Genomic DNA, 25,825 nt, shown 5'->3' with positions numbered 1-25,825 from the left:
ATTCCTCCAAGACCTCGGGTAGAATTTGGCTTGGCAGTACTTGTTAAATTGAGTGAAATACATGGGGAAAAAATGAAGAGAGAGCTACTTTGCTTCTGAACACATCTTGTTAAGTGTTTGGTTTGTCTCCTGCTGTTGTTGAGACCTCCTCAGAAGCTGTTATTCCTGCAGGCTGGTCTGTTGCTTTGGACATTTGGTTTGGTCTCTGTCACCCTGTATATGTCAGCAAGCTATTTTGGGAAGGTGTTCTATATGGCACAAGCATTTTGGATTAAACACTTGCAATCTTTAAAGGGCAGAGCATGCTGTAGTTCCCTTTTCACACTGTTCTGGCACTCTTTTGGAATGAAAGGTTCTCTAATAATTCCTAAATGCTGTTGGTCAGGGAGGTGTTGGGGTGCTCATGGAGAGTAAATGGCAGAAGAAAGTTATCCGTGAGAAGTCACTGTACTGTAAATATGTTGGTCGTGAGATGAGGACGGAGCCTTTTGGCTTCTGGACCCTGAATCCTCTGAGCTAACCCAAATTGGTTTTACAGAGGGACTCTCAGCTCAGGAACTGAGAAACAACAATGGGACTCGAGATTAAAAGTCAGAGCGTCTCAGGGGAGGAAGTCATAACCAGGAAGGTGCTTGGGGAAACAAGGTTGTGCCGTCGTCACCTGCGGAGCTGCCTGAAACAGGCCCTGCTCCGAGAGGGTTAACCTCTGCTCTTCAAGCAAACAGCAGCTGAGGTTTAAGAGAACTCGTTCACCCCATTAGACGTGCTGCTGTGTGGGTTATGTAGTCATGGGACAGCTAATCTCCTGTCATGGGATGTATTCTTCCTGAAGGAAGCCCGAGTTAGTTGGGCTTGTGGGCTCAACCTATTGCTGTGTTCTTCACCTGCAGCCTGGGCGCTCAGAAGTGCTGAGCTCTTCTACCAAATACCTCACAGGCTGAGTTCTGTGGGGCTGATTGTCCACAAGAGGTGGTGGTGCTTGGGTGGCTGAAGGCATCTTCTCATGCCTGCAGTCCTGTGTACTGCCAAAGGAAAAATGCGAGAAAACTGATGGCTTTCCTGTGCAAGAGGCAGAACTTCAGAGTCCTTGGGCTGACAAAACCTGCAGTCTGCCCAGACTTGTGACTTGCCAACAGATGGTGTGAGACACAGGGCTTCTCCGAAGTATTCAAACAGCTTAGCTTGGAAGAGCTTGGTCAAAGGTCTCCCAGGAAACACCTGTTTGGACAGAATTTTCCCCTCTTCACATGCTGTTGAATGCCCAGTCCGAGAGGTGCGCTTTGGAGTTGAACCAGAAGAACCTGGAGGTGTGCTTTCTTTTGCCAGTCCAAGGAGCCAAACCTTTTAGTTACTTCATTACAAGCATTTCGACTTTGCTCTGAAATAGTTACAGATTATCAACTCTTCTAAAAAAAATAAAACAACTTCCTTCTGAAGCCTGCCTGTCCTCCTGCATTCTGCTTTAGCTCTGTGCCAGAGCTGCAAGGGCTGGGACCTCTGCGCGGCTTCGGGTAGCAGCTGCTTTGCTTCTGACCTCTATAAACCTGGGGAAGAGCAGCTCCCTTCTGCAAGGAACGATTACCTCCCAAAAGGGGACCGGTTGCTTTTTTGGCAGCTTGAACAGGGAAGTGGGATTAAAAAAAAAAAAATTGGATAAATATTTTCCACTTGGTCTCACAGTCTAGGAAGCGTGTTCAGACACTGCTTCATCTCTTCTTGGCTGCACATTCCCCTCCTGGGGAATGAAAGGATGCCGAACCTGGGGAGAGCTGCTGATCAGAGCTTTGCTGTGGCACAGGGCACCCTGCTGCCCATCTTGTAGAAACTGTGTAGGGAGGGAGTTATGCAGATAGCTCGGAGCCTTGGACCTGAGGGTTGTCAGTGAGCTACTGCTCTCTCTTTTATTTCTATGTATATCCAATGACCCTCTAACAACCCTAAACACTGTTAAGAGTGGATTTGTGAGCAACTTCACAGATAATATTTATTTTGCTGTTCCTTCTTATCTGAATCTCAGGGCAGTGCAAGTTTAATTGGGGATTGATGACAAAATGATTCTTCAGTATAATCAATTATCTGTATCTCAGCTTGCAGGAGGGAGGGAGTAAACACTGGTTTCTTGTATTTGATGCCCGTTTGGCTTCCGATGGGCACTGTACTGTTAAGATTTTTATGACATTTCCTGCAGAATTATTTCCTTCACTTTTTTTTCCACTTGTACGATGTTTCGTACAAGTTTCTTCAGTCTTATCACTTTGATATCATGCTTTAATTCATTTTAGAGGAGTTCTTGTGCCTAGAGTCAGAGAGCATAGTCTATATCCTTGCTTTTCTGGAATTGTGTTTTTTTTTTTTTTTTTTTAATATAACTCACAAGAGTTACTCAAGCTTGGTGCTCTTCATTAATATCTCTACAGTCTAGAGTCACTAAATTCTATGTTTTTATCTTCCCTTATAAACCGATTTAGAGAGAACCTGTATTTTCCCACTTGTAACTTGGTTTAAAGCCAAGCTGTTCCATTTTGTCAGTGATTCCCAAAATGCAAAACTCTACGAAATGGAAATTCAGTATTTATTGCTCACTGGGGCAGCTTTTCTGTTTTCAAGTTTTTAGAAGCACTTTCTCATTTTAGAAGTGCTTCTACTGACTCATGTTTCTCCACCCCCAAATGTCATTCTCTATTAAGTAGTTTATTTTGGTGCGGCTTTTATTAGGGAACTTTTACACAATTAAGCTTATGCTCTAATATGTCCATTTAAGTGCCGTGTAAATGTCAGTTTATCTATGTTCCCATGTGTTTTGTTGCATGGTCTAGTCTTAGTGTTTAAAGTCATTAACCTTTAATTGTCAGAACAGATTCAGAACATCACAGAGGGGTGAGGCACACAAGGGAGCATTCCTGGCACTTTGCAGCTTTGAACACTACTTCATCACTGTTCCCAAGTGGTTTTGATCTCAACCTGAGCCTGGTTCATCACAAGCGCGGTATCGTTTACTGTGGGTGATAGGCTAATGCTATGCAGATGAATGTTTATGGTCACAACAGAAAATAATTAGCGATATCTGAGGCTAATAAAACTTCTCATCTGGTGCTAATTATGCTTAATAAAGGGTGTCTCTAAGCAGATAGCTGTGCTCATTTCAGCTTTGACTGTTGATTTTTCATTCTTCTTAATGCCAGACCATTTTTTCTGAAGCCAAAACTTAACATCCACTGGGACGGATAAGGATATCTGTATTTGTGGAATCTATTTTCTGACTCCTGAAATCATGATGGGGGAATGGCAGTCTCACATTCCAGGTTGCTTTTTGTTGCTTTTGTGGTTTGTGTCTGTGGTACTGCCAGGATGTCGTAGTTTTTGTGCAGAGCAGGCTGACAGCTGGTGCTTGCAATATTATCTCTGATTACCTTGATAATCAGAAATTATCACATGGGAATTAATTATCTATGGAAAGGGTAATTGTGTCCTAGAGACATCTAGTCCTCTGGATTTTCTTTTCGGGGAAGTAGGGCTTGCTTAGAAGCAGTCAAGGAGTGATAGTATGGGGATTAGGAGAGCTCTCAGTGAAGTTAACGGTTTGGTGGGAGAAGCTTTTCCTTTGATAGCAGGACAGACAGGGCCTGGAGGATGTGACTGGATGAGGAAGAAGTCTGTTCTTTCCAAAGGAGGAGCTGTATCTGGAGAGCAGTCAGGGCTGGAGTCTTCAGCAAAACTTCGTGTTTCACCCACTGATTCTCTGGGAAGAGAAATGCCAGCCTGGGGTAGGAATAGCTCGCAGGTCAGCCCCAGTCCCAGCAGTCTCTCTTTGCCTTTCCCCCACCCATAATACATTGGGAGCATGCAGAAGACAGTAGAGAGAAACCCTGTTAGGTTTTTCTTCAAGTTCTGTGTTCTTCTTAAAGATGGATCTAAAATGCAGCTAAGTGCTCAGAAAGGGGAACTATATCCCGTGGCTCAGCCATCCTGGAAAACTCTAAGGTTCTGCAATCTTAGAAATAGGAACCTTGACTCTCAGAGACATTTGGATTCTATGGCCAGAGGGTAAGTTCTGCTGAGGACGATTTCTCCTCAGGCAAAGCTCCCTGCTTTGCCTTTCCACAGCTGCTGCCTGTAATGGAGCTTGGTGCGAGATGTGAATTGCTGGTGTGCTTAAACAACCAGAGCTTCCTAGGCATGTTGACCCCTTTTTTTCTTAAAACAACAAACCCAAAAGAAAGTATTCATTTTAGGTCTTTGCTTCATTTTTCCAAATAATGAATGGAGTACATTTGTAATGCTGACAGTGCCCGATTTAGGACTCAAAGCGATGGCATGTTAGATGTAAACAAACATGCACAAGATTCTGTGCCCTTACTTATAGCATTACTTGATTGCTTGTTCTAACTAATTAATTTGTTTTATTTACCCTCCTGCTTTCTGTACTGGTACTCTGTGGTAGTTATTCAAAAAGGCTCTTTATGCTCTTCTAAAATAAATACTTTATAGTCCTGTATAACATCACTTGTTTTAGAGGAAGCTGTTTACATAAATAACAAGCTAATGCATGAACCTCTTGACATGTTAGCATTGAAACCAACTGTCCCCCATGTGGTTTTGTTCTTACATGAGGGAGGCTGAAGGTAGACATCTGGTGCTTTGTGGGCAGGAGAGTTCTGTGCAGGCTGATGGTTTGAGTGGGATTAAAAAATACTGTGTACAGAGAAGGTGACCAAAAAAAAATCATTGAAATAATGAGTTTTTCAAAGAAGATTATGTTTAGAGAGCAGCCATTCTCTGCCATTATTCCCCATGGGGAATCTGCTGTTCATTTTAATGGGTGCATTTGGTGTAGGAGCATCCCTCTCAAAAACTGCCGTGTGAAAAGTGACACAGAAAGGGTTTGGATTCTTAATAGCATATGAGAACAGGTAGTGAGCAAGTGCATTTTTCCAGCTCAAATGCATGTGAGTGTCTCAGCAGTTACCACACATTGATGCTGTCTGTTGGTTTGAGAAGAAGGCTTCTGTTGGTTTAATGACTCCTTGCTTTGAGTGAGGCCTGAATTTTTATTCTTGAGATTTTGCAAAGTTCTCAGATTCTTCTCTTCCTCCTTCTGTCTTCATTGCGAACGAGTCACTCATTTTAGAAGGTGAAGTACAAAGAGCTGCACTACCAAGTCCAGTGGAAGCAGTGAGCAGGCCTAGTCCTTAATTTTATGTCTCACTTCAGCTGGTTTTGTATGTCTTAGGAACAGAAGGGCTTTCCAGCATCCCATCCTCAAAGTATTTGCAGGTGTAATCTTAAAATCTTCTGAGATTATCATGCATAGTTGTGATGATGGTAGGGTCAGACTTGTTCTTGCATCTCCCTCTTCCTCAGCTCAATGACCTTAGGTTGCAGTGTTCTTCCCATTGTGTCCACGATTTATGATCCTTTTTCACAGGAGAAGTGCAAGCCCTTTACATGTGGTCACTTCTAGGAATGATTCTCCTCCAACAGTCGGTGTGTGACGGGTGCTTTGACATGTGGTTTTGATGAATTTCTGTAGAAACATCTGCCAGCTTTTGATCCTTGCCATGTGTTTCCATCCTCCTCGTGGATCCCATCAGCTCTGGCTGCACTGGTACCTAAGAAATGGTTTTGTCACGACTCTGAATGAGCAGATAAATACGCAGATCTGAGTTGCTCCCAATGATATCTCCACGCAAGCAACCTTCCTTAGGCAGATTTGCTCAGGTATGCTGGCCGTGTCCTGTGTGAACAGCCTCAGCAGGCAGTTTCCCTTGCATGCTCAATGGGCCAGTGATGGCAGGTACAAGTGTCTTCAGGCCAGGGTTGCTGAGCACTGTGTTAGTGCAAGCCTCTGGCTGCACTGCTGCGACCATAGGTTTCCTGTCAGCCCAACTGTAGCCTGATTAGAAACACAAGCATGGTTTCAGCCACCAACATCTTGAAATGACAGTCCTTTCCTTTGTGTGGCTTCCTGTTGATCTGCTGAGCCTTCGTATAATCAAAATGGGGGGTAAAGTTTTGGGGAAAAATGGTAGAGAACTGCAGTAACTGCTCTGAACCAGCTGCGAAGGAGCTGTGTGGTCTGTCTGCTGGTTTTCACACTTGTGACCACGACTTCCCCCCTGTCATGTGCTACTGTCACGTGCAGGGCTGGCTCCTTCTCACCACCCCCCGAGATGAGCAGAGTGAGGAGCCTTCCATCCAGAGAGCTCATGGAATGTGCACGGCATGCAGAGGAGGATTGCTTTCCCATTCTGCTTACCTGAGCTGAGAGGTGTTGTTAAGCATTAGGAGGTTCATGTATCTCTCGCAGTTAAAACCTAACCTAAAGGAAATGGTTGAGCTATTTGTCCCAGTACTCCAGAAGAGCAAGTGGGATAGTGCTATATATAACCCACATGAGAAGGGCAAACCAATGACTGTCAGTAAAATACTGTGCAGTTTTCTTCCTCTTGGTGCCAGAGAGACAAGTCCTGTATGCATCCCACACCAGGTGGGTGCCCTGTTTATGAGCTCCATGGGTGCTCGTTAGGTGTTAGTGGGCACAAGTGGGCATCCCTGCCTCCAACTCAGTTCTGCCCCTGTCTGATCCAGTGCTTGTGACTCCTTTTCCTCCTCCTCATGCAGCTGTGTGACTGCTGCAGCTCTGTTACAGCTGTACCAACAAGGTAATTCCAGCAGCAAGGAGCTCCCTACAGGCAGCCACAGAACCTGCCCAAGGAGCTGTATGAGATGAGAGGTTGTTAGCTTCTGCATGGATATGCTCTAGCTGCAGAAGGGAAGACGTTCTTTCTGGGAAATATATATATTTGTCTTTTTTCATTGTAAGGTTTCTTCTGAACTTTCCATGAATGCCACATGCTTATAACCAGAAGTGACCATACTGTGATTTCTGTAATTGAGAAACTGCTGTTTGTGCTGCACCTCCCAAACACTGTCATTGTGTGTGTACGTAGGGTTTTGAATGTTGTGAGTGCAGCAGCTCAGCTGCATGGTGCAGCCTTTGTGCCCAGACCTCCCCCAGCTTTGTGCTCACGCTGTAGCAGCTGTCATTTCTACCTCCAGGCTCGTGTGTCTCCAATATGCTGAGACAAAAAGGGGCAAAGTCTGCAGACAGAAGGCAGCATGAGTCCAGCTGGTGCACTGATGGTATTTGATTCAAATGCTTGTGCTCCATGGGGGATCATGTGTTCGCTTAGATGCAGGTGTATTTATTTTAATGGCAGTCCTCTAGGTAGGCGTGCTGCGTGTGAACAGACCTGTCCTCAGAAATGAAAGCTGTAAATGCAAGAGGAGAAGAAAAAGTTGTATTGTGTTATGTATCAAAGGACTTGTCCTTACCAGGTCACACGTTTCTGAATTGTCAAATGCATGGAGGGAAAATGTGACAGCACAGAGCCTGCCCCCAGCAGCCCGGGCTGAATTAAACACACGCATAGCAATCTCTGCTCCAAATAGCTCCTGCATGGCTGTATAATTTGAAAGAGAAATGCTTTCAGGGTGATGATGGGTTTTGTCTACATCTGTAATGTCTCATTTGTCTGCGGATGCCCAGCAGCCTTCGCTTTGTTTATTCAAAGATGAGCAAACATGAAACTGAATGTTCTTTTCAGTGATCTGTGGAAATCAATGTAAAAAATGTTGGTCTGTATGAGATGCATATGTACACTTATGTATGTTTAGCAAGGTTTGCTGGATGGATTGCTCCTAAACATACAGCTTGACTCCTCTTAAGTGCAGAGAATTTGCAAAGAGGCAGTTGTAGCTCAGGGACAGTGGAGTGTGGTCACTGATGGATAAAATGAAATTCCTGCTACATTTTAGTGGCTTAAATCACACGAGATTTCAGGAAAGAAAAAGTAGGCTTATTTTTTCTTTTTCATTATGGTGTCTAGTTGCTCCAGGGCTAGCAAAACTGGGAACAAAATATCATTTTTGTCTTGCTCTGTTATTAGAGAGGATTTTACACAGAAAAGAGAGGTGCATTATCATCGTTAGTCACTGCCAGCAGAACAAACAGTACTGCTCTGTAGATGTGGCGGGGAAAGCAGAGCTCCAAGTTTTTGGCAAACTGAGTAGGAAGGAGGAAATGAGCAAGATGCCATGCATGGTTTTTATCACCAGAGATTTGCAAAAATAAGTTAGACATCCGTCGGGGGTTGGAGGCAGGGTACCACATGGCTCCAGGGATGTGCAGGCAGCACAGCCTGCCCATAGCAGCCCTAAAATTCACAGCAAAGAGAGAGCTGTGCCCCAACAGGCACTCCTTGGTGCTGCCTCTCCTCTGTTTGTCTGTGAAGGGTGTTCAGATGTGCTGTGATTGCTCTGGCTTTATACTGCTTCTTGTCTGCCTGCCTCACCTACGGGAGAAGTGAGGGTAGTTTATGTGCCAAGCTCTTTTATTATATGGAAGAAAATAGAGGTGCTCAGGATTCTGCCCCATATTTTCTTTTGTTATATCACTAAGTGGATGTTTGTGTCTGTTTATGCTCTCATTCCATGTGTGTTTTGAAATCTCATTGTACTCAGCGGTGGAAAATTGGCTGCCTGGTAAAGGCATGTTAAGGACAGCTATCTACAGTAGCTGGAAGGAAATGCTTCTCAAGGTATTGTCCGAGTTGGTTCTCGCGAAGTCCCTGGGGATGTGAACTTTTCTTACCTTCTCCACCCATCTTCTGGCAGCAGGGAGAATTCCTAGTATTGCTGTTTAAAAAGAAATGAGGAGGATAAATCCATGCTGCCCTGTAATTGTTTGCCGATAGAAGTGCCATGGATTTCAGCAGTAACTCATAAACCACTCTGTTGATCATTCACATCAGGGAATCCCACGAAGCAGTGAAGTGAAACAGGTCTCCGAACTGGATGAAAACTATCACGTTCAAGTAGAAATTCCCTTTGCACTCCCAGTCTGGTCAGATTTGCTGTTACAAAATGCAGTTGCACAGCAGGGCAGCTAATTAGATGTTATCAGGACTGTTTTGGAGAGGTTGTGACCTATAAATTTCTGTTTAGTGTTGCTGTAGGAAAGAACTTTTTGCTCACTCGGCCTCCCTTGAGGATTTTGGAGATGAGCAGCAGTGGTTTTATCCTGCTAAAAGGGGATTTGTTGTGGGGGCTTTGGGATGTCCATGTGGAAAACATTTGGGGAAGAGTGTTGTTTGTGCTTAAGGGATTTGTGGCATTAGTGCTCAGCATCAGAGAAATCAGCAAAGTGAGCAGCAAAAGGTTTAGTCCCTGCCTGCTTGGTGTGCTGCAGGCATTGGGGATGGAGGAGGAGTGATGTGGGTGCTGTGATGGGAGCTTTGGGAGGAGGATGTGGGGTTCCCTTTCTTCAGGGCAGCCCAGCCTGCCTGAGAGAGAAGAAACATGTTACAAAGAGGGAAAACCCAGTATACCTAAGAATACCTGAAATACTGCATCCCAGCTACAGATCCCCTTTAATTAGCTAGACTGTCATCAAAGGATGCATTAATCACACTCGTTTGAGTTTCCAGCAGCACAGTAAACCTGCTTCACCTGCTTTGGTGCTATGTCAGGATCTCTGCTCCCAGCATCACTAAGGTGTCCCGCTGAGCTGCCTGCACCAGAACCTCCCCTGGCACTGGGCTCTCCCAGCACTTGCAGCTTCTCTGCTCTGGCGCTGCTGTTTCCCCTGCTGCCTCTTCTCAGCTGCTTTCCTTCAACATGGCCAAGGGGAGACAAGAAGAAAGAAATTGTCCTCCACCGAATTGTTTGTGACTTCCTAATGCTGAGCCAAAGTGGATTTTTATCCCAGAGCCAGCTTTCCCTCCAGAAACAGATTCGGTTCCTGGGTTGATTTACAAGGGGAAGCTGGCCTTATACACCTGCATACAACAGACAAGTGAAAAGATAGAGAAAGAGGTGGCACGCATCATTCTTTCTCTGTACTGGGTTAAGTGTGGGCTTCACATGATTTGCAATAGACTCAGTGCTGTGCTGGCAGGCTGACTGAGTATTCAGAGCTCCTAGGTTTAGAAGAGCATCCTGCTGAGGGCTTTGTGATGATTATTTTTTCCCCAGTACTCTTTTCTCCCGTCACAAAAACCACAGCCAGATAGAGGCTGGTTTTGCAGACCACAGAGGCTGTGTTTCTGCAGAGGTGCTATTAAAAAGGGAAGGGAATTCGGCAATCCTGATGCTGCTTTGAGAAATCAGTTTTGGAGCTGAGATTGTTCAGATCAGTGGCAATGGATGAATGGATGCCTTTTTTTTTTTTTTCTGAAGGAAAGCTGAAGGCTGCATGGTATAACACAATCTGCATGTGGAAGGTGATGAGGCTGTGTTTATTTCCAGTTACACCACTTGAACTTGCGTGGTTGCTTTTTTACCACCTTGTGTGTGCCCGTGGCTTGTTCTTGTCTTCACAGCAGCGCTCCTCTGCCTTTCCTCTTCCAACGCCACCTCCTCTTTACCTGCCAGAATGAGGCAAAAGGGTCTTGAAGCCAGGCAGTGAGTGTCTGCTGGTTGGTGCCTTGCTGGCAAGGGTGGGGAACAAAGCTGTGCTTGCATGTATTTCTAGCTTTGACCACAGGTACGTTATAATCTTGTGCAACCAAAAAAATAAGCAGGAACTGAAAAGTCTTTGCTTTTAAATTGGTTATTCTTTCTCAATACTTTGTTTTCTTTTTCCAAAGCTGCCTTGGGCCAAGTCCTTTTTAGGTTCAGGATGCTTCTCCTTTGCCTCCTTCCTGCACTGCTGCGGGCTGGCTGCAAGGAATAAAGATGCAAGAGCAACCAGAGCAGACTGCTTGCTGCTGGAGAGACTGCGAGGTGCAGATTAGGGTGGGTGCGAGTAAGCTTTACAGAGAACAGAACGGAGGAAGGGTGTTGAGCTGGGTGAGAAAAGGATCTTACATTAATTAAGAGGAGAAACTGCAGATTTTTTCTCCCAAGAATAATTAACTTTTCTGCTGTTCTTCATTACCCACTTCCTAAAGCTCTCACGAAAGCTTCTCCTTGCTTTAGGGAGAAGTGTCACTTGAGAATCTTCTCAGAACTTGGCAGCTCGGTAATAAGGGCATGTAATCTTTTATAATCCTCTCTTCAGGTTTGTAATATCCATTTCTGTTTTGAGGTTCCAAAGCGTTTTGTAGGCCAAGTGGGATTTAACCGAGAGAAACACACAGTTAATATTCAGGAGCAAAGACTCCTGGACAAAGAATGAGCACTGAATGAGAAGGAAGGAAAACCTGCTCAGTATTGCAGGCAGGGCCACTGCGATGGCTTTGAGCGGCCACAGGAGGTTTGCAGCCCTGCTGACTAGCCTGGGAACCAAGCTGGTTTTTTCCAGGGAGCGCAGCTTCGCTGCGGGTGATGTCATGGGATTGCCCAAGCCCTCCCAACAAGGAGCTGTCTGTCTGCAGGCTGGGCTGAGCCAGAAGCTCACCTGTGTGCATTTCATAAGGTTCCCACCAGGATCACATTGTGTTTCCTGGTTCCACCCATCGATGCACATCAATGACTGCGTGCTTTAGGGTCCTGGCATGAATCCATCAGAGAAGATGCTAACTTATCTCAGCACGTGCATCTTCCATGCTGTCTCTCACAAACCTGGTTGTGATGTATGAGAAAAGGAGCAGAGGAGAGAAGCGAGGCTCAATTATGCTCCACAAGGTTAGTGATAGGCTGTGCGGAGTGTAAGAGGCTTAGTGCAGCTCAGCAGAGTTCAAGCTAATTGGCAGCTTTAAACTGCTATTAAGAGCTTCCACACCTTTTGCACAGTGACAGCAAACTGGTGCAGCTTTCCGCTTTCTAATCAGACTTACCCTGCCAGACCAATTTTAGCTTATGCCTAATTTTGCTTTTGCTGCTAGCTCCTTAGCTCTCATTTTTAGGACTTGCAGGAAAGCTTCAAACTGTTGGCGCACTCAGCATCTGCTAGCTGAACAACTCGTAAGATTTTAAGACTTGTGGTTTCTTTTTTTGGAATGTCTCCATGATTTTTTTTTTTTTCCTTCTGAAAAGGAAAATCTCAGTGAAGTCTCAAATCACGTGGCTGCATCCTTGTGGCCAAACTGCATTTGCACTCTAGGGTTTGTGCTGAGGCTCTGGTGCTGGGGACGCTGCTATTAGGGGCTGAGGGTAGTGTCATTGGCAGTTTGGGGAAGGTTTGGTTTTGAGTCGTGTCTGTGATGGTGGAACAAGAGTGGAAACCTTGGCTAATCTCATAACGTACACCCAGCCCCAGTGTGAAAATTACTGAGCTTTTGATAAGCAAAGTGGTGATGTTGCCAGCGTAGGGCAGATGTTCTGACTGGGGAGTGAGAAAATCAACAGGCTGGGAGCTCGGCTGGGTGAGCCAGCCTGCTGCATCACTGCAAACAAGTCACGGTGCAGGAGTGGGGGGGGTAGGAGCAATGTCAACAAGAGAAGAAGCAGTGAGAACTCATCTTTCTGGAGGATGCTAGATTTATTAAGCTGTACCCTCCTGGGATTTTTCTCTTGTTTGTTGCAAAGGAGGCAGCACTTGTCTGGCTCTCAGCATCATTAGACATTCGTTGATCTGATGCCTTAGCCTCTCCCATGTAAAAATCTTTCCTTACATTTTAATGTAGAACATCTCTAGGACACTGAAGAATCTGGCCTGTTGCTCTGGTCTGCTGGGTAAAACTTTGATGCTCACCCTTCAGCCTTCTAGGGTTAGTCAAATTGTCCCTGTGCTGAGGTGAGGCTGTGTGCTTGGGGAATTCAGAGCTGGAAGGCAAAGCCTTCCTCTGCTCCACTGCAGGTCCCATCACAGCTTTTCAGAAGCTGGAAGGAGAAAGCTCCAAACTCCATGCCTAAACAGTGAGCAGCAACTACCTCCAGCATTCTCATCTTGAAGTGTTAAGAGATTCCTCCACCCGGAGGTGGTGCACTGGTAGTATGGAAGGGGAAGCTCACGCATGGCACATGAATTGCTACTGTGATGCTTTCCGTTAGGGTACGGGGCATGCAAACTGCACCTGGCTAAACAACCTTTCTAGCAATCTGTGGCTGATGAGATTCTCCAGTGGGATAAAGGAAAAGCAGTTTTTAGGCTTTGCCTGATCAATAAAAGAGTAGCAGAAAGTTAGTGGGATACTACTGCAAGATTGGCCAGTGCTAGAAGGATTGATGGTCTTGTAAAGAATTTATGCCAAATGCATTGGAATCTGAGAAAGTCATGGTGCTGGTCGTAAGTTGTGCCAGGTTCTAAAATACCTTTTTCATCTACACAAACCTTTTACAGCTTTATGCTGCATAGAATGGATTTTCCAGGTAGTGCTTTGGCGTTACCCAGTTGGTGGGAGAGCTTTTGTGATCCTTGAAATCTGGTGGCTTTGCTAGGCTTTCCTTGCCTCCTACCTATTGATACTAGGTTTCCCTAGAAGAATTTGGGCAGTGCTACATGCAGCTGCTGGAAGAGAACAACTGCATTGAGCTGAATCAAGGGCTTGCCTGTATACTGAAGGTTGTTGCATGTAGCTATTAAATATAACAGAGAATTCACACTGGATGTTTCCCTCTAATAACATCCTACACAAACATCTCATCCTAAAGGGTCTGCTCTTGCTTTCTGTGCTTAAAATCACACCTCCTTCACTACAGAGATCTTCCACCTGCTGTGAAAAATGTAGGTGCTTCTTCGCTGTGTCAGAGCTGTGCTACAGTGATAGAGATGGGGAAGTGAGTCATGCTCCGTCTCACAGCACCTAAGACATTTCCTAGAAGACCTGCAGCCACTGCCCATGCTGTGATTTCAAATAAATAGACAAAAACAAGTTTCATTTCTCTAATGTGTCCTGGTCATATCTCAGTGTTGTGATTCAGAGAAGCCGTTGGCCTCTAGGAGCTCGATAGCATGTGAGTCTCTGGTTTAGCACACGTAGCATGTGCTGATTTCTTTTGTAGTGCTGCCTGGTTAGTTGTGGGTATTGTGTTCCCTGTGAGGACATCGTGGTGGCTTTCTGCTTGGGGATGAGCGTCCCTGCCTCTTCTTCCAGATCAGTCTCCATCATTAGGTGGAAAGATGCATGCAGTCTCCTTGGGTCACAAGCACGACCAGGAAGCATCACTTCAAGCTGGGATTCGAGCTTAATGAAATAGGAAATGTAAACAAAAGCTGTAAGTATTTATTTGCATGAGAGAAAGTGGAATTGCCTGGTCATTCCTTCCCTAGCAGCCCTCTGCATGCTGTGTGCTCACCTGTCCCCTTGCACTGAGTAGGGCTGCTCTGGGGCCTGGCCTTATTCTCAAATTCTCTGCTCTGCTTAGATGTTTAAATCCACATCCTGCAGACCTTCATCTGAATGCTGTGTGACACTGTGAAATAGTCACAGATACACACAGCTTTACGTCACATAACTTTGCTGTTATTTTGATTTGTCTTGGTAACTCCTGCAGAAATCCTGCCTTCCTACGAAGTGTAGGTTTAAGGAACATGACGTGTTGAGACAGGGCACACTTCCCTTCCTGGCATATCTCTCCACTGAATCACTACCTTCATCACCTTCTAGAGACAGGGCAGGTTCAGTTAGAGCCTCTTAATTGCCCCTTGTCTGTCAGGAAGCTTCACATCAGTAGCAACTGAAGCTTCAACTCCTGTTCAGCAGCCTGATAAACATTCCAGCTGATGATTATTCAACCTGAGCTGCCTGCCCATGCAGATTTGTGTGGGTCTGAGTCCCGATCTCAGACAACAGCATTTACCTATAGCTCTGAGTCCGGTCTCTATGGCAAGTACATAAACCATCATCATGGAAACACTGACACCAGGTGGGTAGACCTGTTGTCAGGAGGTGTTAGGGCGCCTTCTAATCTTCTGTGTGTTCAAGCTTGGCCGCTCCGTTAGTTACTCAGCTGCTTGGCAGCTCTGTGCTGGAAACACGAGGAGCAGAATACAGACCCTAATAAAGTCGATGAACGTTTGGCAAGTACTTCAGTAAGCCCTCAGTTTCACCACAGGAAGATCTTGGCTCAGAAAAAGAGCTTTGACTCATGCCAGGGGTGCTCTTGTCATCACTGGGATGGAGGTTTGCTTTTGTGTGTTTATTGATAGCAGGGAGAATGCTTTTTGGCAAAAGAAACCGAAAATGTGAATTATGTCATTTTGCTGCTTTTAATGTAGATTCCTTGGCCCAATTTTTGCAAATTCTGTCTTTCTCGCTTCTCCTGAAGAGAAGATGCCCCCCTTCTGGTAGTGGCAGAGCTGCTGGGGGCTCAATGCTGCTGAAATGTTTGACGTCGCTTGGAAATAATTCTCCAATCCTGCCCATTGAATCCTGCATTTTGGAAAGTGTTCTCCACTTGTGAATGCTCTTGCAAGTGTTGTCGTTGCGTAGTTGCAGTGGAAGATTCAGTAATGTTCCCATCTGATAGCACTGGTACTACTCCCTCAACTGCCATCAGTTTTCATAAATTGCCTTATCCCTCTCTGCAGGATCAGCCTGGCACTGGCTCCATCTTTCCATCTTCCTTCTCCCAGCACCAATCAACACCTCTTTTCGATATGCGGTTGCAGTATGGCTGTTCCTTCCCCCACTATTTTCTCTCTTTATAAGCTCTGTAGTTAATAATAAGGTACAAGTTGTCATTTGGCTGAGAGAATGGGAGCTTTGTGGATATTTATAAAGTGCCTCGTGGCATTTCAGAGCCCCGAGGAAAAACGGCACAGTTTCAGCTCTTCAGCTATGTCGGATGTGGCAGGCGGGCAGTGGCGCTGCTCAGTTCAGCAGGGAGCAGGGACAGAGAACGGGGTTTCTTCCAAGCTGTTACTTAATTGATATTAGCATTTGAAGGCACATAAGGCATGACCTCTCATCCTGTGTGTAGTCTGATTCTGCCTTCTTGAATGCCTCATTGTACTGATGCAGAAGAAGAAGGTTTGCATCAGACCAGAGAAATGTATCTCTCAGCAGTGCTTGCGTGCCCAGGTGTGTGGCTGCATGAGCCCATCCCACCCAAACACCTGCAGACTCAGAGCTCTCAGTTGCTCCTCCTGCATCTCTTTTAGTACATTCATCAGTGAGTTGCTTTCTAACACCTGAGCTTGTATGAACCAACAGTGCTGTATGAGATGAAAGACAATGATCCCAAGGTGAGAAATGGCAGCCTTGATAAAGGAATAAGAATGGTGAGGCAGTGGCACAGGCTGCCCAGAGAGGTGGTGGTGCCCCATCCCCGCCGACAGCCAAGGTCAGGCTGGATGGGCTGTGAGCACTGATGGAGCTGTGGGTGTCCCTGCTCAGGTGCAGGGGGTTGGACCAGATGGCCTTTAAGAGTCCATTCCAACTCAAACAATTCCATGATTTTCAACCTTTCCCTAAAGCAATACCAGATACATTTGGACTTCTTGCTGTTACCTCCCCTTAGTGATCAGATCAGTGCTGCTAAATCAGTTTTATGGGGCATTAGTGGCAGAGATTGGTAGGTTTTATTGCATTCACGTTGGGGCCAAGAATCTAAAGTGAAAACCAAAGATGAAGAACTCTGGAAAACAAAATGGGCTTTGTGAAGCAACCAAGCATATACGTGATACTGTGCAAAGTCCACAGGAGTTTTCAGTTTGAACTTGTAAAGTATTTCAGAGTAAGGTTTGAAGTTATAGCTGTTGGCAGAGGTTGGCTGCTCAGGTAGAGAAGGACTGAAATAGGGCAGGGAGGCTGCTAGGTACAAGTGCATTGAAGCTTGTGGTTGTTGCAGGCAGCTTCCTTACGCATTCAGCTCCCTGATTTGCAAGATGGGCTTCCAGCATCTGAGAGGGGAGAGGACCAGAGGTACCTAATGCTTTGGACAGTCATTTACCACCAGTCACTGCTCTGTTGGGGAAGGTGGCCTCGGTCAGCTTGCAGGGCTGCCAGGCTGTGTTTTGGCATGTGTTTGGAAGGCTGCTAACACACGAGATATTAAAGCTGCAGCATGCTCCAGCAGTGACTGACAGCTGCAGACACCGAGGTGGCACGCTGTGCTGCCAGCAGTCTGCAGAACGCTCCTCCAGCACGGCCAGCCTGCTTGGCAGGGAGCCGAGGCTGGCCTGCTGCACCCAATGACTCATTGAAGTCCGGGAGCTGTTACTGCAGTTGGAAGGAGCCATTCTGTTCTTTAATCCTTCTGTGCAGCCCGTAGATCGATTGGATGGTTCAGTGCCAAAGCTTCTAGTTAGTAGAAGCTATAAAGCAAAAGTTTTCTGAGGCTGGGTAAGCTGTGAGTGTAGCAGGCTGTGTGCTGGAGCTGGTGGTTCAGGAGGGTTTTGCAGTGTCTTGAGAAAGGCAGCCCCAAAGCAGGTTGCTCATTTACCACACTTCTCCATCCCTTTTTCCCTGATCTTGTGCTTCTCTACCCAAAGGACTGCATCCCAAGATTTGTTGCACACTCCTGGCTGAGGTTTTCCTCATTCTGTCAGGCTGCTGCTCCTCACTTGGGCTCCTTCAGCACAGGGAGGCTGCACAGGGACCATGGTGGCTTCCCCAAGCCCTGCTTTTGCCTACACAGACATTTGGGTACGCTGGACCTGTGCAGTGCTGCTTGTGGCTGCTGGAAAGCAGGAATTGGTTGGTGTGGTGCAGGGCCTGCCTTCTGTGCATCCCTCTTTCTCCAAATGGTCCTACCTAACAGCAAGGAAACAAAGAGAGATTTCAGTTCAGTTATTCAGTCACCCGTTCTGTGCCTTTTCCTGCTAAAAGGTATTGGATTGCACGCTTCAGGTAATCCTCTGAGCAACCACAAAATCTTAATGCAAAATCCTAACGCAATGTGAGCAGGGAACTGTGTACCGAGAGCTTAATTCTCTAGCTTTCCAAGTGGTCCCTGAGACAAAGCTGCTGTGAGTAGGTGGAGAGCACGGAGATGTCGCAGCTCTGTTAGTAATGAGGTGGGATTTGAAACGTGGGTTCCCTTGCAGGCGGCGGGTGCCTGAGGATTCAGTGGCCTCTAGTGGTGAATGCACGCACTAGGTATGGCAAGCGTTGTCCTTAGCCGTGTGCGAACGCTGTGGAACTCTGAGCAGGATTTATTTCAACACTCGTTTTGCCTTACGGGTTCCTAAAACGTGGGGGCTGCTGGCTTTCTGCAGAGCGAGTGTTAGAGTTAGGGTACGGTTAGGCTGAGTTAGAGTTAGGCTGCAGTTGGACTTAAGGACCCTTCCAACCTGAGTAATTCTATGATTCTGTGAGTGTGATGGGGCAGTGCTGCTTTCTGCAGCGTTATCCCCCTGGCAGTAGCTCAGCAAGCTGCAGAGCTGGGTCAGAGAGCTGCCCAGGTTGTAGTCAGTGTGCCCAGCTGCCTAGCAGCTCTGGCTCAGGGCTCACCTTCTTGGCAGTGCCACCTGCACAGCTGCCCCGCTTCTGTCTGCATTCTCACTTCTGGTCCTGGAGGAAAATTCTTGTAGTGAGAGGCTCAACGAGGTGTGGAGCTCAAGGCTGAGTCTTGAGGCAAATTGACTTTTTGGTTTTTTGTCACCACAGTGGTTGTGGCTGGATGGAAATGCTGGGAGACTGCTGTCTGTCACGATTTAATCTGACAGCTTCCCTGCTGAAAGGATGCCAGGAAGCCCTTCCCAATTCAATATCATCCCCCTGAGATTTCCCTCCTTTCTTCGTGCCTCCTGCCTTGCTCTCCATCTCCCTTCCCATGTCTCTCTGCCCTCAGTCTCATATAGGTTTATTAAGATGCAGAGGACATCCAGGGTCTACGTTTCTCAAAAGGAAGCAGAGTTTGCGTGCAGACTGTCACTCTTTGCTTTTGGTTGGAATGCGAGAGCATTCATATTCTTCTCAGGTATTGCTATTTTCATAAGCTGTGCTGTAGATACGTATAAGTATTCATGGTGTGCCTCATACTGCCTTCCACGGTGCCTCCCAAGATGAGCAGTTTGTCTTTTAATGTGCTGATGCTAAGTACAGCTCACTGCTCTGCTGCAGAGTTACAGAGCTGAAGGAGGGCGGCTAATAAGACAGGCTAATGATGCTAGGATCCCCATTCTGTGTTCACAGATGTAAAAGGACCACCTACACACAGGCTGTCCTGCGGCCAGTCCCCCTACACCGAAACAACGACATGGGAGAGGAAGTACTGCATCCTGACTGACAGCCAGCTGGTGCTGCTCAACAGGGAGAAGGAGGTGAGAGAACACACGTCGGCCTTCTGTGGTAACACAGGAAGGCAGCTTTCTTCACCTCTCTTTTTTTTTTTTTTTTTTTTCTTCTTCTTTTCTTTAGTTGCTCACAAGTCAAATTGAGTGTGTGAATGGGAGAGCTAACCAGTTCTGTGCATATAGCTGGCATGGCATGCAGAGTTACAAAGCAGCTGGCCCAGGTGTTGCACAGAACAAAATGCATCCACTGTGCATCCACTGCTCCCTGCTTGAATTTTAGGCCCAGCATTTCAGCCTGCCACTGCATTTCTCTGTGCTAGCTCTGCTTTTAATGGTAGCTGAAGCCACCATGGCTACCTAAACTTCACATCGATGCAGACATAAGCTTGTAAAAGTGTGCTGTTGGTGCCTATGTTTTGGAGTGCAGAGCAGGGGAAGTATGCAACCTTCGTGTTCTGCAGTCATTTTGCTGCTGTCAGAAGGTAAATTGTTTGAGATAAGGGTTTGCCTTCTGTCCTGCTAAATCTAGCAAACAGGATTGAGTGGCCCTTGGTGTGGAATACTCAAAGCTATTGCAACCTTTGCTTTAATTATAAAACTACTGTGTGTATGTGTATATAGCATGTAGGACTTGGCATTGTGCCTTGGTATGAAGGTCATGTCAATATGGTTAAAGAATAGGCATATTTTAGTTGTCTGAAGCATTGTGAGCAAACAAAAGGTGATAAGTCCTTTCTCAAGCATGCATCTCGGTATGGTTTTTCTTGTTGTGTTTAATGTCTACAGGCTCTCGCAAATACAGGAGCTTGAGAAGTTGATAATGTTCCTGGGTTTGTTTGCTTAATTACTCTGCTATAGATTTGCTGTTTAAATATTTCAGGAAGAGCTACAAAGTAGGAATGATTTCAGATTATTGAAATAGACTTTATTGTATATAAATGTCTATGAATTTGAATCTAATACCATGATTTCCTGCATTTGGAAGTGGCCTGGATTCTTTGAAAGCTGAGAGCGTGAGACCCGTTCCCGGTGTAGCACTAAGCATTATCCATCTTGAGCTTTGATTAGGTGTGCTTACAAGGGCTGAAGCATTTCCCTGCATGGGGAGAGTGGGAGGAAAAGGTTTAGAGGACGACTTGTGTTATTAGAATGGAACAGCATCAATGCTAATTTGTAGGAGAGGTAATCAAATGCAGGGAAAATTGAAGACCCATGTCATAATATTTGTTTACTACATAATTCTTTTTCTAGTCTGACAGGAATGTCACCTAAGGAATTAAGGTATCTCCTGAAGAAACTTAAGGACATGAGAAGTATTCCTAAAGCTGTGCTATACCAGCACAGCTGGGCTAAAAGGATGCATCTCATTAAGAGATGCATTAAGGAGCATAATTGAAAAAAAAACACTGGCTCATATCAGCAATAATTATCTGAAGGTGGTAACCATGCTCTTAAGGGTTGTTAATTTTCCTTACCACTTACAGTTAAAACATTTTGCCAGGAGTCAGATGAGCCTCTTGCTTAGATCCTGAGGAGTAAATATGGGATCTCTGAAGCATCGCTGATGTGAAGTCATTACATGTGGTATTTAAATGCACTTTGTTTTTGCCTGTTTTCTCCTAGAAGCTGGAGAAATGCCGCGTTGGGGCATATGCAGCGTGGGTTTTAAGTATAGTAAAGGAAACCTTTGTAATGTGCTCTCAAAGGAGTCTGCCAGCAATATCACAATGAGAAATAACTTGTTTTGGAGAATGCTGTGTGCAGATGAGCCAGGCAGACATGCCTTTGGTGCAGGTGTGACTCCACATGCTGATAATATGATTCGTTTCAGAAGTTGGAGACAGATTGGCCATTCTGATTTCAAAGTAATTTGGGACTGTTCTAAGTGAAGGGAAAAAGGGAACTTCTAGCAGGCACAAGTGCTTGTGGGAAAATAAAAGGTTGTTTTAATCTAGAAATCTGTACATACAGCAGTGTACATGCAAGCCCTTAAAGAAATATAACAGCTACACTGGTAGAAATGCTGGTTGAGGCATGGAACTGATGCTCTGCATTTGCAGCTTTAATGCCTCCCAAGCAGAGGCATCCCTTACGGCTTTCCTGGAGAAGGGCAGCAGCGTAGTGCCTTATACATGGTGAGTCAGTGGGAGGGAAAAGGCCCTGTGGCATGGGGTCTCTAGGCAGGACAGGAGAGAGAGCTGTGAGATTGGGAAGAACTGAATGATGAAGTGTGCAGGAGAATGGGAAAGAGCCCCTGGGTGGGATCCCAGATACCACCTTCCTAAGCAAGGGAAGGGGTTAAAGGTGTGAGGAAAGGGGGGGGGGGGGTGAGGGGAAGCACAAAATGCAGAAAACAGATTCATAGAGTAAAATGATATTTAGAGTGAAATTGTTGGAACGGTGATCCTGGAGAATGGTTTTTGTTAACCTAAAGTGAGGCAAGAGGAAGATGGAGAGGTTCCTGCTCTGAATGTGAAAACTGCTGATAGAGCAGGTCGGTCAGATTTTCTTTGGACTGTTGATGAGGATCTTAGAAACAGTGTGAGGAACAGAATGATACAAATCTGTAAGGGGATGGGTGGGAGGGAAGAAGGAAGAGATGCTAACAGCAGTGCCCTCCCAACTGCACAGAGCACTTGTGTCATCTCAAAGCCAGCATAATGTGAACATGGTGTGGGGCATCTGAGGCATCTCCTCGTATTTTCTGTGCATCTGCTTTGTTCTTTCACAGAACAGGAGTCTAAGAAGCTCAGCTCATGTGGAATTGAAAGGGAACAGGAATGTTTGATGTTTATGGTACTTAATAGAATCATTATACAAGCATGTATGGAAAGCCAAAAGGTAGGAAAACATGTACAGCGTGTGAAGAGGTAAAGAAAGGATGTCTTAATTGCTTCGGATAACTGCTAAAATGGTTTCCTTTCAGTTAAAATGCAGCATCATGCATTGTGCAGTCTTTTATTTTCAGGCTGAGAGAACAGAAAGTAAACCAGGGAGTAAGAAACCTTTTTTCTTGTAGCACCCTCTCTGCCCACTCGCACATAGATTTATTGACAAGGCTGTTTGGACAGTGTGTGCAGACAGACTGGCACTGTGCAAGCACAACAGTAGGTTGGGAAACAGAGAAATTTGGTCCAACTTGGTCCAAAAATATCTGTAATTGCTTAGACAAAAATAGGCTGAGAGTATCACTGTGTGCAGCATAGGTAAATATTAATTACTTGTCAGTTCATCAACTTCATAAAATGAAATAGGTGAGATTGCAGAATGAAGATTATTAATGAAGGGAAGAGACTGAGACCTAAAAAGTAGAAAGCAAATGAGCACCTGTAGGGGCGTGAGGGACGACTTAGCAAATAAGGAGGCTTGAGTGACAGATGTGCAATTACTAGAACATCTTGTGGTGTGGCAACACCTAGCAGCATCTTCCAAGACTAGGAGAACAGGTCTAGGCTGATTCTCACTTACAAATCAGTGTTTCTTTTTTATATGAGGAGGACAATTTCCCACTGTCAGGAGCGTGGATGTTTTCAGTGTTGGTGAAACCTGTTACATAGGCAAGAGCTGTGAGCACCCACTTCTAAAGAAGGCACCATACAGAGTGCCTGCAAAAACAGAGGCATTGAAACAGGAAAAGGGAATGAGCCAGTATCTCTGATCAGCAGTTTCTGATAGATAACCCATTGCACAGCACTTTCGTGAGGGATGTGACAAATGAGTACATCTGGGTTTGGGCTGCTTTTGGGTTAGTCACAGTCTGTAACTTGGCTGCTGTCCTGCAGAATCCTTCAGTTTTGCATTCAGCTGCAAATGCAAATCTCTTATCACTGTGATAGGCTCTTCCCTTTTCTCCCCCACACCCCAGGCCTCACCTTTTTAGTACCGCAAATCCGATATGCCCATAAATATGAGTTTGTCGAAGCTCAACTCAGGCATAAGATTTGTTTCAATTACCAAATGAGTTTAATTACTTGTCTCCCAAGGTCCCCAAGAAATGCTTATCAACATTTTTAAAGTGGATTCTTAAGGCGGGATTTTAGCCAGCTTCTAACTTTCTCAAGGAAGGCAAAAACTAAAGTGAAGAGCTTTATCATTAAGTAACTGTCGATGTGATTCCAAACTTCCTCATTATTAATTCAGAAGAGGCTGTGAATTTTCAAGTTTTTTGGTCTTTCCCAGTCTGAAAAGAAAATCTGTCTGCAATGGAGAAGCTCTTTTCTGCCTACTTCTTTTTTTAAAGCTCCCAGCTTACTTTAAGTGGTATTAAACGCTTGTGATGCTGTTCCTCTGTTTCATCTGAAATCTCTCCATCATCAGAGTAGAAATCCCAGGAACAAGGTTTATACTTAAGAAGCATGTTCAGCAGCAGGTGAGCTGTGATGTTATTTGAGAGATGAAAGCCTGAGCTGTGAACCTGCCCTTGTTACATTTTGGAAATCACCGGTGAAACACGGTCAGGGTTGTCAGGATTGTCAGCAAGCCAGAGCAGGGCTGGGCCATCCAGTGTTGCTGAAGGCTCAGCAGGTCAAAGAGCAGGCAGCAAAGCTGCACAAAAATCTGCTGGCAGCCTGAAGTGCTGCTCGAGCCCTGACTTTGTAATGCATAGTGGTTCTCCTCAGTCCTGGTGTAGTATTGCTCCTGATGCAGCTTGCAGAATTCCCTAGTGAAATAATAGTATCAGGTGTTTCTCAAGGCACTTTAACAAAAACAGTCTTTTCCTGGTGAGGACTGTTCTGCACCAGATGAGTGTTACTGCACCAATGCCCCTCCTTTGGTGTGAACAGGTTTTCCTGTTCCAGGCGGCTGGTGAGTACAAGAAGGTGCTGTGGCTTAGGGGCAGGACCTCAACCCTCAGACACTCTTCCTGCTAATGGCTCGGGTCTTTTCTGAAGATAAATCCTATCTCTGGTATGCAGCGGTTGGTTTGCTTCTGGCACCGGCTGCAGTGCACTGCGGCCTGTTTGCTTTTCCCAAGGACGCAAAAAACAGCATGGGCTCAGCCACCAACCTCCTCCTTGACACTGGCAGCAAGCTGTTCCCTGCCCCAGGCTATCCTACCGGCCACTGTCACTCTTCTTACACATTGCTAGCAGGGTGCTTCAAGCCAGCCCTTCACCTCACTGGATTAAAGGAATGTTTCTGTCATCCTGTGCCAGAAAGAGAGCAAGGGTACTGAAGGAGGGCACTTAAAAGAAAAGGGACTGCATGAATTTCTCTGTTAAAAGTTGGATGGTGGAGAAGGCTACCCCACAGGAGCTGCATAAGTGTGGGCATAGCGTAGGTTCAGCGAGTTCCCTGAGCAAGGTGCAGCACCTCAGTGCTTCTAGGGTGTGCTGCATCCCTCCAAAAACGTGCTCTGAAGAACAGAGTGTGTGCCAAAGGGAGAGGCACCAAGTGGTGTCTCTAGATGCAACCTGAAAATCTAACCTGTGACCTTCATTGAATGAGTGTAGCATAAACTTAACAAAACTATTCTGTTTGAGCTCAGATCGTTTAGCAAAGGAGCAGCTGTAAATATATACCAACAAAGAGAGTGGCCATGGCAGAGTTAACTGCTGGGGATTTGGGAAACGTGTTTTTAAAAATGAGCACTGTTTGAAGGAGACAAATGGACTGGCAGTAGTGACAAACAGCATTCTCTTAAGGTCATTTTTAATGCTAAGTGCATGAAAGTCAGGAAATGCCAGAACTAGTTTGTGAGAGGCAGTGTAGTTTCTAAAATAGTGCAGTGTCTCATGCATCTTTTATAGCCTTCAGTACAAATATGATGTGGGTGGCAGCCCTGCCTGCAGCAGGCAGCTGGAGCTAGGTGAGCTTCAAGGTCCCTTCCAACCCAAACCGTTCTGCGATTCCAGATGAATGCTCGTTTTTATTTTCTACTAATACTCTGCTTTGAAAATGATGCTCTCAGTGGGGTTGCAGGCTAACAGCTGTCTGCTTTTTCCCTCAGGTGCCCACCGAGGGGTTGCAGGAACCTCAGGATGCCACCAAAGGCCGCTGCCTGCGCCGCACGGTGAGCGTGCCCTCCGAGGGCCAGTTCCCTGAGTACCCACCAGATGGGGCCTCCAAGCTGGGTAAGTGAACCGCAGCGGATGGGCTTTAATTTCTAGCCACGTGCTTCCCGGGCAGCATCTCCGTGCAGCAGCCCGCAGAGGTCGGCACCTTGCAGCCAGGCGCTGTCTGTGCCTGCCTGCCTGCAAAGGGATTTGCACAGCAGGGGTAATGTCACTGAGGCTGTGTGGGGTGCTGGAGAAACTGGGCTGCTGTGGGACATGTGGAGGCTTGTAACTGTGTGTGTGAGGGTACTGATAGTGCTGGGGCAGTGCGACAGGAATTCATCTTCTGCTGGTAGCTGAAGGTGTTTTTGCTGTGACATTAGCTTCCCAAGTCCAGTCCAGGGTTTTTCTCCCTTCCTTATTCCAGACCGTATCTGGCTGCATAAAGTATCATTGCAGCCCAGCCACTGAGTTAGGGGAGGCAGCAGCCGCCACGCGCAGAGGAATTCTTCTTTTCGTTCCCCATTCATGCAAAAAATTGCCTAGGCATAAGCTGTGAGCTACTGATAGGAGCTAGGAGCGATCCTTCTTTAGTTCATCTCTGAAATATCAATCCCTGGAGAGACGGAGCTGTAACAAAAACTATTTGTACGCCTTTAAACAGTACACCAGCTGTGATTACATTGTTATCAGAGGTGAAGAGCAGGTAAGGTATTTTTCATTTCATAGGCTCATGTGTGTTTTATACCAAAGAATTTTATTT

General features: G+C 45.9%; 1 protein-coding gene across 1 annotated transcript in view; it reads left to right on the top strand.

Moving 5' to 3' along the window:
• The window catches only part of RASAL2 (RAS protein activator like 2), a gene marked incomplete at both ends in the record, with an annotated part of 149,142 nt that overhangs the window by 49,980 nt on the left and 73,337 nt on the right, over positions 1-25,825 (top strand). The window contains 2 exons of the mRNA XM_079535689.1: positions 18,966-19,093; positions 25,017-25,140. Coding sequence (XP_079391815.1) covers positions 18,966-19,093; positions 25,017-25,140 — 252 coding nt within the window. The remainder of the gene's footprint in view (positions 1-18,965; positions 19,094-25,016; positions 25,141-25,825) is intronic.

Source organism: Tetrao urogallus, assembly GCF_951394365.1.
Source record: "Tetrao urogallus genome assembly, chromosome: 5".
Taxonomy (NCBI): domain Eukaryota; kingdom Metazoa; phylum Chordata; class Aves; order Galliformes; family Phasianidae; genus Tetrao; species Tetrao urogallus.
The sequence above is the reverse complement of the archived record's forward strand: the minus strand, read 5'-3'. Positions and strand labels throughout refer to the sequence as shown.